General features: G+C 47.6%; 1 protein-coding gene across 1 annotated transcript in view; it reads right to left on the bottom strand.

Annotated features, from left to right (window-relative positions):
- LOC116974651 (arylsulfatase H-like) overlaps nucleotides 1-17,105 on the bottom strand; it is a 59,617-nt gene extending 42,512 nt beyond the window's left edge. Inside the window, exons 1-3 of the mRNA XM_033023354.1 lie at nucleotides 16,876-17,105; nucleotides 2,644-2,708; nucleotides 1,643-1,792 (exon numbers count right to left, since the gene is read on the bottom strand). Of these exons, the coding sequence (XP_032879245.1) occupies nucleotides 1,643-1,792; nucleotides 2,644-2,666 (173 nt within the window). The 5' untranslated portion in view covers nucleotides 2,667-2,708; nucleotides 16,876-17,105. The remainder of the gene's footprint in view (nucleotides 1-1,642; nucleotides 1,793-2,643; nucleotides 2,709-16,875) is intronic.
- Nucleotides 17,106-17,654: the final 549 nt, after the last annotated feature.

The following is a 17,654-nucleotide window of genomic DNA, read 5'->3' as shown; positions in this document are numbered from 1 at the left end:
CTAGTCTTGTATGCCTGCTTGGTCAGCATGGACAAAAGGGTCTATATCTGTACTGTATAGCTCTGACTCTAATTAGTTTATTAGGATATCAGTTTAAGATGAGAGAAGAAATATTTAATAGGTAGGGAATTGAAGAATGCAGGTGAACAGAGGGATCTGGGAATAACTGTGCACAGTTCCCTGAAAGTGGAATCTCATGTAGATAGGGTGGTAAAGAAAGCTTTTGGTGTGCTGGCCTTTATAAATCAGAGCATTGAGTATAGAAGTTAGGATGTAATGTTAAAATTGTACAAGGCATTGGTGAGGCCAATTCTGGAGTATGGGGTACAATTTTGGTCGCCTAATTATAGGAAGGATGTCAACAAAATAGAGAGAGTACAGAGGAGATTTACTAGAATGTTGCCTGGGTTTCAGCAACTAAGTTACAGAGAAAGGTTGAACAAGTTAGGTCTTTATTCTTTGGAGCACAGAAGGTTAAGGGGGGACTTGATAGAGGTCTTTAAAATGATGAGAGGGATAGACAGAGTTGACGTGGATAAGCTTTTCCCACTGAGAGTAGGGAAGATTCAAACAAGGGGACATGACTTGAGAATTAAGGGACAGAAGTTTAGGGGTAACATGAGGGGGAACTTCTTTACTCAGAGAGTGGTGGCTGTGTGGAATGAGCTTGCAGGGAAGGTGGTGGAGGCAGGTTCGTTTTTATCATTTAAAAATAAATAGGATAGTTATATGGACGGGAAAGGAATGGAGGGTTATGGTCTGAGCGCAGGTATATGGGACTAGGGGAGAATACGTGTTCGGCACGGACTAGAAGGGTCGAGATGGCCTGTTTCCGTGCTGTAATTGTTATATGGTTATATGGTTAAGGGGCAACCTATTCACACAGACTGTGGTGAGAACATGGAATGAGCTGTCAGAGCATGTAAGATAACAATCTTAGTTTAGATTAGGGATATAGCATGGAAACAGGCCCTTTGGCCCACCGCTGTCTAGGCATAAGCTCAGGGGCGACCGTGCCTTTGCGGTTGCAGCTCCTAGACTGTGGAACAGCATCCCCCTTCCCATCAGAACTGCCCCCTCCATCGACTCCTTTAAGTCAAGACTAAAAACTTATCTATACTCCCAAGCCTTTCCTGACGTCCACTGAGCGAGGGCTATATGTATATATGTATGTAGTTTGTTTGTTTATACTATTCTTATAACAAATGTAAAGCACTTTGGCCAACGAGAGTTGTTTTTTAAATGAGCTATATAAATAAATGTGACTTGACTTGTGACTTGACCTAGACCGCACCGACCAGTGATCCCCGCACACATGCACTATCCTTCACACTAGGGACAATTTACAATCTTTACCATAGCCAATTAACCTGCAAACCCTTACGTCTTTGGAGTGTGGGAGGAAACTGGAGCACTTGGGGAAAACCCACGCAGGTCACGGGGAGAATGTACAAACTCCGTACAGCCAGCATCCATGGTCAGGATCGAACCTGGGCCTCAGGCACAGTGAGGCAGCAACTCTACCGCTGCACCACCCCGAATTGTCACAATGTCCTACAATCACAAACCAAGGCTTCCCTGCTCCCTCAGCTCCAGGCCATAACCCAACGGACAGGAAATAAGATTGTCCCCAAGTCATTACCTTATGGTATTGTTTCCATAGCAGCCAATATCCCCAATGCCGAGGTCATCTGCCATTATGAGAACAATGTTGGGTTGATAGTCAGTCTCTGTACATGTTGTACAGATCATTCGCGTAGAACTGTAACACAGAATAATGGCCACATATCTCCTGCACATAGAGGAGAGAAAGTAAGTTGAATACCTAGTGAACGGTAATACATTTCATTACAAATATGTCTTTGGTTTAGTTTAGAGATACAGCGTTGAAACAGGCCCTTCGGCCCACTGAGCCCGCACTGATCAGCGATCCACGCACACTAACACTATCCTACACACATTAGGAACAATTTGCATTTCACACCAAGCCAATTAACCTACAAACCTGCACATCTTTGGAGTGCGGGAGGATCTCGGAGAAAACCCACGCAGGTCACGGGGAGAACGTACAAACTCCGTACAGGCAAGCATTCATAGTGAGGATCGAACCCGGGTCTCTGGCGCTGTAAAGCAGCAACTCTATCGCTGCGCCACCGTGCCGCCCTTTAAGACCACAGGTCATTCTGTGATAATGCCATAACGAGTTATTAAAAATCTTGTCATAAAACAATTGTGTCATTGCGAGAAGGTAGGTAGGAGAATGGGGTTGAGAGAGAAAGATAGATCAGCCATGTAGAGTAGGCAGAGTAGACTTAGTGTTTAAGAAGGAACTGCAGATGCTGGAAAATCGAAGGTGCACAAAAATGCTGGAGAAACTCAGCGGGTGCAGCAGCTTCTATGGAGCGAAGGATCGCTCCATAGATGCTGCTGCACCCGCTGAGTTTCTGCAGCATTTTTGTGTACCTCCGGCAGAGTAGACTTGATGGGACAAATGACCCAATTCTGATCCCATAACTTATGAACTTTTGAAAGCTACTTAATGCAGCCGCAGTTTTAAACACGAGCACAAAACAAATTCCTGTGATACACGGGACTTGAAAATCATTTACCGCACAAAATCTGATCAAAGTATGTCACACTTACTTAAATATTGTAGATAAATCCATGGATCTGTCCCTCCTGGAGAAACACTGTCTTATTCCAGTTTTCTAAAGTAAAAAGTGATAGTTTAATCAATCTATGCCCACTAAATAAAGATGTATGTACAGACAGGCAGACAAAACCAGTCCTGGGTAACTAGCACTAGTTCTATGTCGTACACACTAGGAATAATTTATAGAGACCAATGAACTTACAAACCGGCAAGGCTATGGAATGTGGGAGGAAGCAGGAGCACACAGAGTAAATCCACGTGGTCACGGGGAGAACATACAAACTCCGTACAGACAGCACCAGTAGTCAGGATCGAACCCAGGTCACTGGCGCTGTAAGGCAGCAATTCTACCGCTACGCCACAAAACAGTTAGATTCACAGATAATTAAGAAAAGGGGAGAAGGGGAAGTGACCGGGCTGAGACACAAACTTAATTATGCTAGCGGCGTTGCCGAGGCAGCGGGAAGTATAGATTGAATTGAATTTCCTTTAATGTAATTCAAACAAGTTTGAACGAAATTTCGTGCCATGCAGTCATGACAGAAAAAAAACAAAAAACACAATGAACACAATACGAATCAATGGAAGGGAAATGGTCCAGGACTCGTCCGCAATTCTCTGCAATTTCTTGAATGGAACCTTTCCCAAGCTGTGCTATGTGGCATGCCTTTAAAATGCTTTCTACATGCGGATGAATTGAATTGAATTGAATTCCTTTATTGTCATTCAGACCTGTCGGTCTGACATGTATAGATAGATGTGTGTGGATGAGAGTGTGTTTAGTTTAGTTTATTGTCACGTGTATCGAGGTACAGTGAAAAGCTTTTGCTGCGTGCTATCCAATCAGCGGAAAGACAATACATGATTACAATCGAGCCATTTACAGTGTACAGGTACACGATAGGGGGATAACATTTAGTGCAAGGTAAAGCCAGCAAAGTCAGATCAAGGATAGTCTGGGGGTCGCCCTGAACAAGACATCCAAAGTTGAACAAGACATCCCAATTAAAGGGCATGAATTCAAACATTTAGTCGTACATATTCAACATGTGGTTCATTTCTTAAATTATTTGCCTGGCATTCTGCCAGCTCTTTAGAGAACACTGTTCCGTCATCTGTGTAAAGCCCCAGTGTTTCTCCTTGACTCAAATAAACTAGCCTTGGTGGTGTAGCTTGTAGAGCTGCTGCCCCACAGCGCCAGTGAACTGGGTTCAATCCTGACATCAAGTGTTTTAGGCTTTAGAGACACGGCGTGGAAACGGGCTCTTTGACCCACCGAGTCCGCGCCGACCAGCGATCACCCTGTACACTGACGGAGCTTGTACGTTCTCCCCATTAACAATGCGCAGGAGCGCCCAGGAGAGGAAAATACTACAAGAAGTAGTAAACACTGCCCAGTCCATCATCGGCTCTGACCTCACTTCCATCGAGGGGATCTATCGCAGTCGCTGCCTCAAAAAGGCTGGCAGCATCATCAAGGACCCACATCATCCTGGCCACACACTCATCTCCCCGCTACCTTCAGGTAGAAGGTACAGGAGCCTGAAGACTGCAACGACCAGGTTCAGGAATAGCTACTTCCCCACAGCCATCAGGCTATTGAACTCATCTCAAACTAAACTCTGAACATTAATAGCCCATTATCTGTTTATTTGCATTTTTATGTTTTATTTATTCATGTGTGTATATATTTATACAATGGTATATGGACACACTGATCTGTTCTGTATTCATGCCTACTATGTTCTGTTGTGCTGAAGCAAAGCAAGAATTCCATTGTCCTATCTGGGACACATGACAATAAACTCTCTTGAATCTTGAATCATACTTTATTAGCCAAGTATGTTTTGCAAATACGAGGAATTTCATTTGCCAAGTCACTCATACAAATAAAAAGCAACGGAACACACAAAATACATTTTAACATAAACATCCACCACAGTGACTCCTCCACATTCCTCACTTCTTCCCATCTTTGTTCTCCCGCGGTCGGGGGCCTTGAGCCTTCCGTTAACAGGGCGATCTTGACTCCCGTAGCCGGCGGCGTTTGGCCCTCCACGTTGGGGCGTTCAGCTCCTGCATCGGGGGGGAATCTCAGTGCCGACCAGGTTGGGGCTTGTCGAACCTTCTGTGCCGTTGGGGCTCCCGTCGTCTACGGCCTCTCCCGAGACTGCGAACTCTCGATGGTAAAGTCCGCGGTCAGAGCCATCCCAGGCAAAGGATCAGCTCCACCGAGCGAGGCCTCCAGCTCCACGATGTTAGGCCGCAGAGCGACCGGAGATACGATCCGGAAAACAACCGCTTCTCCGGCAAGGATAAGAGATTGAAATAAGTTTCCCCCGACCCCCAAATAAAACTAACCAGAGAACATTCGCACAAACTTTTAAAACACACTAAAAATAAAAAAATATGAAAAACAGACAGACTGTTGGCGAGGCTGCCAATCGAACGCGTGGCTTTTCACCGGGTTTCCTCCCACACTCCAAAGACGTAAAGGTTTATAGGTTATGTTTAAGAAGGAACTGCAGATGCTGGAGAAACTCAGCGGGCGAGGCTCTCAGCTCCATAGATGCTGCCTCACCTGCTGAGTTTCTCCAGCATTTTTGTCTACCTAAGGATTATAGGTTAATTGGCTATGAATCTCAGCCTAAATTTCCTCCCTTATCCTTAAGTGGCCCTCCCCTCTCTCATGTTCCCATCATTTTTTAATGCATGAATACAATCTGTTTAATCCCTACTTGTTAAACACGTTTCATGCCCGTCCTAATTGCCCGCTCAAGTTCTTGGGTGCTTTAGTTTAGTTCAGAGATGCAGCGTGGAACCAGGCCCTTTGGCACACCGAGCTCACACCGACCAGCGATCCCCGCACATTAACACTACCCTACACCCACTTGGAACAATTTTACATTTACACCAAGCCAATTAACCTACAAACATGTACGGAAATTTGGAGTGTGGGAAGAAACCAAAGATCTCAGAGACAACCCACGCAGGTCACGGGGAGAACGTACAAACTCTGTACAGACAGCACCCGTAGTAAGAATCAAACCCGGGTCTCTGGCGCTGCAAGGTGGTAGTTCTACTGCTACGCTACTGTGCCGACCTTTCCGTAAAGTCGTGAAAGGCCCTGTCTGGTTTCATCTTACTAAATCTTACATATGTTTTCATTTTGACCAAATTTCCAATCTCTCCGGCGTTCCAGGATTCTTTCCCTCACCTCCAGTTTCCATCCAACTTACTGCAACTTGCTGCTCAAGAACGCTGAACAGTTATCCTGTAACAGCTGCTTCCAATTTTCTTTCCCTCGCTCCTGACTAATAACATTGTAATTTAACCTTCCTCCATCTACCACTTTCCCCCCCAAGATCCAGACTTATTGGGTGCGGCACGGTGGCATAGCAGTCGGGGTGCTGCCTCACAGCGCCAGAGACCCGGGTTCGATCCTGACCATGGCTGTTGTCTGTACGGAGTTGGCACCTTCTCCCCTTGAGTTTTTGCCGGATGCTCCGGTTTCCTCCCACAATCCAGAGGACAAATTTGTTGGTTAATCTGCTTATGTGAATAGTAAATTGTCCCTAGTGTGTGCAGGGTAGTGTTAGTGTATGAGATGATCGCAGGTTGGCATAGAGTGTAAAGGGCCTGTCCCACTTGCATGCGATTGCATGCGTCTAGCGCGACCAAACGTGGTCGCTTGAGGCGTACGGGGCCGGTCCCACTTCGAAGCGCGGAGGCGTACGGAGTTGTGCAGGGCTGGTCCCGACATCGCGCGGGGCTTCAAAAATCGTGATGACGTCACCACCCGACGTCGTGCGACGCCCAAATTCAGTCGACCCGCCTCCTGCCCAGCTGATTGGTGAGTATGACGTAAATTACGTCACGCGCGAACTCCGCTTCCGTCTGGTCGCGCCAAACGCATGCAGTCGCTTAAGGTAGTGTTAATCTCATTAAAGTCATCCTTATTAATGACTATCTTAAACCTTGAGGAAGTTTCGTAGAAGATTCAATACCAAAGTCCATATTTCGTGCAGAACTTTGCTACATGTTCTAAGTATAAGCAGAGAGAGCTAATCATTAGAAAAATACACTATTACATATTTACTGTATTGAACTTGCACTTGGAGTCATAGTGTCATAAAACTATACAGCATGGAAACATGCCCTACAATCCTACTTATCTGTACTGACCAAGTTAGCATTCTGGGCTAGTCTCATTTGCCTGCATTTAGCCCAGATCCCACTAAACCATTCACATCTATTTATCTACCGAAATGTCCATTGAAAGCCATAATAGTATCTGCTTCTACAGCTCATTCCAGATACGGACCACCCTCTGTGTGAAAAGTTGCCCTGAGGTCACTCTTAAACATCCCACCCTCACCCTATTCTCACTAGTGGTAGAATTTTATTTTACCGTCTGCTTCCAAGAGTGTAAGATACAAGGAACTGCAGATCCTGGTTTACAAAAGAAGACACAAAGTGCTGGAGTAACTCAGCAGGCCAGGCAGCATCTCTGGAGAACATGGATAGGTGGCAATAGACAATAGGTGCAGGAGTAGGCCATTCGGCCCTTCGAGCCAACACCGCCATTCAATGTGATCATGGCTGATCATCCACAATCAGTACCCCGTTCCTGCCTTCTCCCCATACCCCCTGACTCCGTTATCTTTAAGAGCCCTATCTAGCTCTCTCTTGAAAGCATCCAGAGAACCGGCCTCCACCCCCCTCTGACTCCACAGAATTCCACAGACTCACAACTCTCTGTGGGGTGGGAGATTGCAACCTTCACGTGGTCCGCCCTATTTCGATGAATGCAATCAACCCGGCTGGCAAAATCAAATAAGATCAAATAGAACAAGTTGTCCGATAACTTTAGGCTGTGCACAATGTGAATGTAAATCTTGAATCAGCACTGTAAAATGGTTATGTGAAGGGAAAATGGAGGTCAGGTGAACTGGGTTGAAACTTAAAATGTCTGCTCACCAAAGTTGCTGACTATGTGGCTGCAGGCCTCAGGAAGTTGTGATCCTGAGAAATACACATTATCCTGCTGATGCTGCATATTCGCAACTTTGATCTTCCCCGCACTCGTCTGATTGAGGTGGCTGAGTTTCAGAAGGCTGAAGAATATGCAACCCACTGGCTCCCGAATGTCTGAGAAATGTCCCTGTCTTAGCTCTAGGATTGTTCCAATAATTAACATCTCCCATTGTGTACTCCCTGTCTTAGCTCTAGGATTGTTCCAATAATTAACATCTCCCATTGTGTATGTGCCTGTTATCAGGACCATTGTACATCTCCCATTGTGTATGTGCCTGTTATCAGGACCATTGTACATCTCCCATTGTGTATGTGCCTGTTATCATAACCATTGTACCTCTCCCATTGTGTACAGGTCTGTCGATTGTTTGGGTAATGTGGGAGGGGGGCTAAACGGTGGCATTAATGTATATAAAGCATTGCAATTAAGGGCAGTCAGCTAGACTCTTTGCTAGGTTGTAACCTGTGTGAAGACTCCTGCTCAATAAACGTACGTTTAAAGCAAACCTGGTGCCTGATCGATTATTGTCGAAACAACCGATGTGAGAGAAAAAAGTGAATCAACATTTGGTGGCAGCGGTGGGATGTCAACCAGCGACTGATCGAGCCGGCGAGTGAATCCACTGGGCGACGGGATCGATGTGAAGGAGGTACCGCCAAGTGAGTAGATTTAGTTAAATCTCCTCTTGGTCCTTCCTCGTATCCCGGCGTAGCAGGGTAATTCGCTGACTTGCGTCAGTTGGTGGGACGACATCCGAACGTTCCGGTTGTGGGCACTGGGATAGGGCCGTCTCGAGGATTATCCTAGTCTGATCGAGCGGATAAAAAACACCCCGTAGAGGGGGACCGTAGACGGTATATAAGAGGAGTGCACTGTGTATAGGAAGTTAACTAGTATTGAGACGTTAACTGAGACCAAGGTACCCCCATATCTCACCGAAAGTCCACTTCAAAGTGACTGAGTGAGATACGGTGGAACCAAGGACTCTAGGTTAACCCTGAAAGAGTTAACAAGTATTGAGTGTTAACCGAGACCAAGGTACTCCCATATCTCACAGAAAGTCCGCTTTAGAGTGGCCGAGTGAGATACGGTGGAACCAAGGACTCACGGTTAACCCTGAAATTTTGGTTGGGATATTTGTGTGACCGTCTCGAGGATTATCCTAGTCTGATCGAGCGGATAAAAAAACCCCGTAGAGGGGGACCGTAGACGGTATATAAGAGGAGTGCACTGTGTATAGGAAGTTAACTGGTATTGAGACGTTAACCGAGACCAAGGTACCTCCGTATCTCACTGAAAGTCCGCCTTAGACTGGTTGTTAAGAGAGGAAATCCTCCACGCGAAGGTCAGGAATTGAAGTGACCAAGTGAGATACGGCGGAACCAAGGACTCTAGGTTAACCCTGAAAGAGTTAACAAGTATTGAGTGTTAGCCGAGACCAAGGTACCCCGTACCTCACAGAAAGTCCGCTTTAAAGTGGCCGAGTGAGATACGGCGGAACCAAGGACTCACGGTTAACCCTGAACTATTGGTGTGTAATAGCATAAGTGTATATTGAATCGTCGGATTAAAAAGTATTGAGTGTTAACCGAGACCAAGGTACCTCCGTATCTCACAGAAAGTCCGCCTTAGACTGGTTGTTAAGAGAGGAAATCCTCCATGCGAAGGTCAGGAATTGAAGTGACCGAGTGAGATACGGCAGAACCAAGGACTCGCGGTTAACCCTGAAATATTGTGTGTGATATTATAAGTTTAAAAATGGGTAATGGTATGGACACCAGTAGTCACCCAGACCGGCCATTACATCAGCTATGTTTCTTGCATCCAGAAATGGAGGAGACCTTTAGGCGTATGTCGGGAGGACTCATTCATAAACTGGGGAAGGATGAATGGCCTGAAGGGGGTTCCAATGATATGGGTGTGTTGTCAAGGGCTCAAAGTGTGATATGGAAAACGGATAGAAAATATATATATAAAAAGGCCATTCAGTTGTGGATCGATCATTGTAACAAAGAAAAGGCACGGTCTTTAACGGCCAGTTGGCAGAATAATGCCTTGAAACTAGGAATACCCCTGACCGAGGGGGGTCAGGAGAAGTCAGTGACAGTATTAAAACAAGAATGCAGGCATGCAAAGGAAAGTAAGGATCGTCAGCAGAGAGAGAGACAAAATAAGGCCAAGGTAGATAAAGACTTACGTAAGTCGGTGGCTGGCATAGATTTGGGAGGTGACGACGAGGAGGAGGTAGAGGATTATCCTTGGGGAGTCCGTGGAGCACCCCCGTTGAACCAGCCTGCCCCCGTTGCCAGTCCTGTGTCCGCAAATGTGCGGCTCACACGACAGGAGATTCCCCGGTCCAAATCGGTAACAGGTTGGCTGACGAAGCGGCTAAGTGTGCTTCACGCGATAGATTTAAAGTGGTGGGTAGTATGATGAGGCAGGTGAAAAGCCTTTATATGGGCTCGTCTGAATCTGAGAAACCTATGCCAACCATAAATGATGTATTGCTCTTACAGGGGGACGCCTCTGCTAATGTTATAATGGAATGGGAGCAGCTGGGCTGTCGGAAGGCTGACTCTGGACTGTGGCTCACGCCGGCCGGACAGACCTGTATGACAGACCAGTTAGCGACCTGGGTCGTTGATTGCCTACATCTAGCCACTCACTGTGGGGCCACCCTGCTAGTAGACGCTCTCTTACAGGCATGGTGGCATCCTCGACTTAAGGTTTTGGCAGCACAAACTAGCGCACGGTGCCTCACCTGTGCGACACACAACCCAGGTAAAGGAGTTGTCTGCCAGACAGGTCGTACTCCATTACCTACTGCTCCGTTTGAAACCTTACAGATGGATTTTATTGATTTGCCTAAGTGTCAGTGTTATAAACATGTACTTGTTATTGTTGATGTGTTTTCTAGGTGGATTGAAGCCTTTCCCACCACTGATTGTACTGCCTCTACGGTGGTGTCTATTTTATTACGGCAGTTTGTTCCTCGATTTGGGGTTCCAAACACCATCAGTTCAGATAACGGCCCTCACTTTATTGCCGCTATCAATAAAGAATTGTGCCGACAGCTGGGAGTAACTCAGCGGCTGCATTGTGCTTATCGCCCACAGGCTGCAGGAATGGTGGAACGCTTGAACCAGACCCTGAAGACCAAGCTTGCCAAGCTGGTGGACCAATCAGGCTCCACATGGGTTAAAATGTTGCCTGTTGCTTTGTTCCAGATCAGAGTCCTTCCAGCAGGGAAGACAAGGTTGTCTCCTGCAGAGATCATCTATGGCCGACCTCTGCGCACCCCCTGGACAGACATTATCCCGGCCACAATGACATTGCATCACATGACGGAGGAGATGGTCTCTTACGTCCTTGCCCTTACAAGGGCCCTGCGTGAGATTCATGGGGAGGTCAAGGCCGCTTATGTGGGCGACATAGATTTTCCCGTTAATGGACGGATCACCCCGGGCTCTTATGTGTTGATTAAGAATTGGGTTCGTAAAGACACCCTTTCTCCTCGATGGTTGGGCCCCTTCCAGGTTCTCCTCACCACCCCCACCGCAGTAAAGGTAGAAGGACGATCGGCATGGGTGCATTTGCACCATTGCAAAGTGATTGGTGACACCAAGCAAAGGGGGGAGGTCAAGGTCAGGGAGGGGGATCCAGTCCACGGGAAGCAGGGCACGAATTAATTTTGCCATGAAATTGCACGTTCTTTTCTTTTTCCCTCCCTTATCTTCACAGATACGAAATAAATCGCTGAGATGAGGGTCTTTGTGGCATTCATATTAGTGGTGACCACTGCAGGGTTAATCGGTGTTGGCTGGAAATGGACAAAGCCTGAACATGGACGGAACGAACGAGGAAAGAGAGGGGAACGAGAAGACTCCAATTTATTCATCCAGGCACACAACGAGCTATTCGGGAAGGGGCAGGTGGTTTGTTATCCACAAATGACATCAGTTACCTCCCTGTTTACCCCATCCCCTGCATGGGGCAGAACCAAACGATTGGTGAAGTGCCAGGGAAAAGAAATGGTCCCTGTCAAGCCCATCAGCATCGACTATGATATGCTTCTTGCTCCACCGGCCAACTGCTTACCGCTACCTAAGAACAATAACCACTCCTACGACAATTGCTATAATGGATCTAGGATGGCGTCAAGAGCACCAGCTAGGCCATCGTGAGCAGGAGAAACTGTTACCATTCCCCAACGACAGCGACAACGATGAAGTGAGTGAGGAAGGAGAATTGGGGGACAAGGGTCGGACGGTCCAAGAAGCCTTGGCCAGGGAACTAGAAGGTTACGAGATTCGGCGAATGGGACTTTTAAATGGACTGTGAGTGTTGCCATAAAAATGGCAAAAGGGGGGAATGTGAATGTAAATCTTGAATCAGCACTGTAAAATGGTTATGTGAAGGGAAAATGGAGGTCAGGTGAACTGGGTTGAAACTTAAAATGTCTGCTCACCAAAGTTGCTGACTATGTGGCTGCAGGCCTCAGGAAGTTGTGATCCTGAGAAATACACATTATCCTGCTGATGCTGCATATTCGCAACTTTGATCTTCCCCGCACTCGTCTGATTGAGGTGGCTGAGTTTCAGAAGGCTGAAGAATATGCAACCCACTGGCTCCCGAATGTCTGAGAAATGTCCCTGTCTTAGCTCTAGGATTGTTCCAATAATTAACATCTCCCATTGTGTACTCCCTGTCTTAGCTCTAGGATTGTTCCAATAATTAACATCTCCCATTGTGTATGTGCCTGTTATCAGGACCATTGTACATCTCCCATTGTGTATGTGCCTGTTATCATGACCATTGTACATCTCCCATTGTGTATGTGCCTGTTATCATAACCATTGTACCTCTCCCATTGTGTACAGGTCTGTCGATTGTTTGGGTAATGTGGGAGGGGGGCTAAACGGTGGCATTAATGTATATAAAGCATTGCAATTAAGGGCAGTCAGCTAGACTCTTTGCTAGGTTGTAACCTGTGTGAAGACTCCTGCTCAATAAACGTACGTTTAAAGCAAACCTGGTGCCTGATCGATTATTGTCGAAACAACCGATGTGAGAGAAAAAAGTGAATCAACAACACCATACGCAAGAAGAAGAAGACAACTCTGAAAAAGTTTTTCCTCGTCTCTCTTCTAAATGGCTTACCCCTTATTCTTAAACAGTGCCCCCTAGTTCTGGACTCCCCCAACATCAGGAACATGTTTCCTGCCTCTAGCGTGTCCAAACCCTACGGTCAGGCAAGCGCCTCCGCTGTCACGCTGCGAAAACAGAGATGATGAGACGGAGTTTCTTCCCACAGGCCGTCAGGACTGTAAACTCTGATCTCACCAGGGCGTAATCACTTGTGTCTTTTTATTTAATGTAAATACTGGTTCTGTTCTGTTGTTCTGCACAATCCCGCAGGCATTGACACCTTCATTTCACTGTACATCTTGTATGTGTATGTGACAAATAACGTTGACTTGACACTAAACACTGATGCTACACACACGGGACATTTTTACATTATACATTTATACTAAGCCAATTAACCTACAAACCGTCTTTGGAGTGTGGGAAGAAACTGAAGATCTCGGAGAAAACCCACACAGGTCACGGAGAAAACCGCTGGGCCACCCGGAATGACTAGCTTGTCAGGGTACAGCCCACTTCCAATACAATTCCACTTCAGAAGCACAATGGTACCGCTTGCAAAGCTTCTGTCTCACAACTCCAGTCTGGGGCTGTCCGTGTGGAGTTCGCACGTTCTCACTGTGACCGCATGGGGGTTCCAATTTCCCTTCACATTTTATGGATGTGCTTGTTGGTAGCTTACGTGAGCACTGATAATCTCCAGTGTAAGTTTGAGTAGAGTCTGGGAATCGTGATCAGTTGGCACAGTGGCGTAGCGGTAGAGTTGCTGCCTCTTCATGCCAGGGACCAGAGTTCGATCCGGACCTCGGGTGCTGTCTGTGTGGAGTTTGCACGTTCTCCCTGTGACCGCGTGGGTTTTCTCTCACATTCCAAGGACATGCAGGTCTACAGGTTAATTGGCTTCTGTAAATTCCCCCATAGTGGTGCAACACTGGGATAACAATGAACAAGTGTACCGTGATCATTCGTCAACATGGACTTGGTGGGCCGAAGGGCCTGTATATCTAAAACTAAAGAAGGTGAGTAAAAGGTGATGTAGGATTAGTGTTGCATTGGTATAGGTGAGTATCTGATAGCCAGCATGGACTTAGGGAATCCAATGTTTGCGCGGCTTGGGTCTATGACTTTCATAGAAACATAGAAAATAGGTGCAGGAGGAGGAGGCCATTCGGCCCTTCGAGCCAGCACCGCCATTCATTGTGATCATGGCTGATTGTCCATTATCAATAACCCGTGCCTGCCTTCTCCCCATATTCCTTGATTCCACTAGCCCCGAGAGCTCTATCTAACTCTCTCTTAAATCCATCCAGTGACTTGGCCTCCACTGCCCTCTGTGGCAGGGAATTCCACAAATTCACAACTCTCTGGGTGAAAAAGTTTTTTCTCACCTCAGTCTTAAATGGCCTCCCCTTTATTCTAAGACTGTGTGGGCCCTGGTTCTGGACTCGCCCAACATTGGGAACATTTTCCTGCATCTAGCTTGTCCAGTCCTTTTATAATTTTATATGTTTCTATAAGATTGCCCCTCATCCTTCTAAACTCCAGTGAATACAAGCCTAGTCTTTTCAATCTTTCCAGAATCATTTATTGTCAACTGCGCAGGTAATAGAAACCTGATTGAGCCCAGTGAATGCAGACGCGAGGGATTAAAACTGCCTTCGCAACATCTGGTCAACACAGGCAATCCGCCTCTGGCCTCTTCGACAGTCACATGTACATGTTTAATAGCGCAACACAGAGGGAGCGGGAGCATGAAAAAACAGCAGTGCTCTGGCATAAACAACAATGAAATACAGAGCAGAGTCCCATTAAATATGAAGGTCATAAGTGATAGGAGTAGAATTAGGCCATTCGGCCCATCAAGTCTACTCCGCCATTCAATCATGGCTGATCTATCTCTCCCCCCCCAAACCCCATTCTCCAGCCCTCTCCCCGCAACCTCCGACACCTGTCCCAATATTCCTCCATAACCTTCAAATATTCTAACATCTAAATCTGAATTTGAAATCGTCTAACGTCTATTTTTTCCAGGGACGGCACAGTGGCGCAGTTGGTAGAGCTGCTGCCACACGACCCCAGGTTCGATCCCAACCTGGGGCGCTGTGCGTGTGGAGTTTGCATGCTTTCCTCTGGGTTCCTCTCACAGCACAAAAACGTGCGGCTTTGGAGGTCAATTATCCTCTGTACAATTGCCCCTTGTGTGCAGGTAGCAGATGCAATAGGACACAGTATTTGTGTGTGTGTGTGTGTGTGTGTGTGTGTGTGTGTGTGTGCGTGCGTGTGTGTGTGGGGGGGGAGACACACAGTGCTGGAATTGCTCAGCAGGTCAGGTAGCTTAAAGTCAGAAATCTTATCACTTGTTGTTCCATCACTGATGGTAGCCTTTGTATTTTATCAACATCAAAGTTACTGTTGCAGTCTTTGCTTCATCAATCACCCTGCGACTCACAATGACAGGGGGGGCACCAGTGTACATGGGTCTATTTGGTCAGATGATTGCATGGGGAGAGAAGGGTATCATATTAACCCGTCCTCTGCATTTTCTGTCTTCCACACTCCACAAGTGTACGGGTTGGCACAGACTCAGTCCGCTCTGTATCTCTAACTAAGCTGCAAGTTATCAATGTCTTCTCCCCATCTTCCCCCCCGACACTCACACATTGACAGACATATACACACTCACTCAGACACACACACACACACACTCTTGTGCACACACACCCTCATGCGTGTTCACATATACACACCCACATTCATGCATTCACCCTCAAGCGCGCACACACGCACTCTTATCCACTCTCGCTCTCTCTCCCATCTACTCACTCATCTACACCCCCACACTCATATGTACACACACTCATATGTACACACACACTCATATGTACACACACACTCATATGTACACACACATATACCCCCTCATCCACCCACACATACCCACAAACACAGAGCCTCAGACACACACTCATGCGCACACACACACCCCCACACCCTCCCCCTCAGCCACATATACGCATACCCACGCACAGCCTCATATACATACCTATGCACAGAACCTTGTGCACACACATTCTCGTCCAAATACACACACTCTCGTGCACACATACCCCCTCTGAAGAAGGGTTTCGGCCTGAAACGTTGCCTATTTCCTTCGCTCCATAGATGCTGCTGCACCCGCTGAGTTTCTCCAGCTGTTTTGTGTACCCCCCTCTGGTGCTGGCCGCTTTGGTTCATTTCTGCGCAAACACCTCATAAGTGATTATCTCGCACACAGAGCCACACACACACACACACACACACAGAGCCACACACAGAGCCACACACACACACAGAGCCACACACACACACACACACACACACACACACAGAGCCACACACACAGAGCCACATACACACAGAGCCACACACACACACACACACAGAGCCACACACACACACACAGAGCCTCACACACACACAGAGCCACATACACACAGAGCCACACACACACACACACACAGAGCCACACACACACACAGAGCCACACAGAGCCACACAGAGCCACACACACACACACACAGAGCCACACACACACACACACACAGAGCCACACACACACACAGAGCCTCACACACACACAGAGCCACATACACACACACACAGAGCCACATACACACACACACAGAGCCACACACACAGAGACACACAGACACACATTTTTATGCAAAAAACCAACACACCTCGAGGATAAACTCGCCGACACAAGGAAGAAGCACAGCACTAAACATGAGTCAGCGCCACAGACAGAGCCGCGGCCAAGTCCAGTCCAGAATCACACAGAGTGCCTGCCTGACTGCCACCCTCCTCCCCTCGCTACTGCTGCTAGCTGCCCCACTTCGTTCACTGAACCCGCCGGCGAATGGACCCAGAGATGTCCCACACAAGCCCCCCGCTTCTCCCCACCACCCCCAATCACTTTCAAATTGTTGGGCTTAAACCCACCGTGGGGGGAAAGTCCAACATCAGCGGGGCGAACATTCAACGCACGATCACTCACCCACTCGCTCTTTCTGCAGCCGCTGCTCGAATGCAATGGAAGAGGGCAAGGGAAATGTCCAAGATTGAAGCGGTGCTTGGTTGGGGGTCTGGGGTGGGGGGAAGCTGAGGACCGGCGAGAGAGGAGGTTCACTCCACATCAACCTCTGGGGCTGGTCTACAGAGGGAAGTGTGTGTGTGTGTGTCTCTGCTTCCCCGCCTCCTAATATCCCACAGCTCCAACCAGCACCTCCCATCTCAATAAAACAAGGCGGTGATTGTATCGAGCACCTCCCATTACTATTCCACTGGGCAGCGATTGAGTCTAAAACCACCTCCTTTCTCTAGCACTCCACTCGCCACATCTTCCCATCTCCCCCTATGTCTGCCTTCCGCAAAGACCGCTCCCTCCGCAACTCCCTTGTCAATTCTTCCCTTCCCTCTCTACCACCCCCTCCCCGGGCACTTTCCGTTGCAACCGCAAGAAATGCAACACCTGTCCCTTCACCTCCCCCCTCGACTCCATTCAAGGGCCCAAGCTGTCGCTCCAGGTGCGACAAAGGTTCACCTGTATCTCCTCCAACCTCATCTACTGCATCCGCTGCTCTAGATGTCAGCTGATTTACATCGGGGAGACTAAGCGGAGGTTGGGCGATCGTTTCGCCGAACACCTCCGCTCAGTCCGCAATAACCTACCTGAACTCCCGGTGGCTCAGCACTTCAACTCCCCCTCCCATTCCCAATCCGACCTCTCAGTCCTGGGTCTCCTCCATTGCCAGAGTGAGCAACACCGGAAATTGG

The sequence above is a fragment of the Amblyraja radiata genome, chromosome 6 (genome assembly GCF_010909765.2).
Source record: "Amblyraja radiata isolate CabotCenter1 chromosome 6, sAmbRad1.1.pri, whole genome shotgun sequence".
Classification (NCBI taxonomy): Eukaryota; Metazoa; Chordata; class Chondrichthyes; order Rajiformes; family Rajidae; genus Amblyraja; species Amblyraja radiata.
The sequence above is the reverse complement of the archived record's forward strand: the minus strand, read 5'-3'. Positions and strand labels throughout refer to the sequence as shown.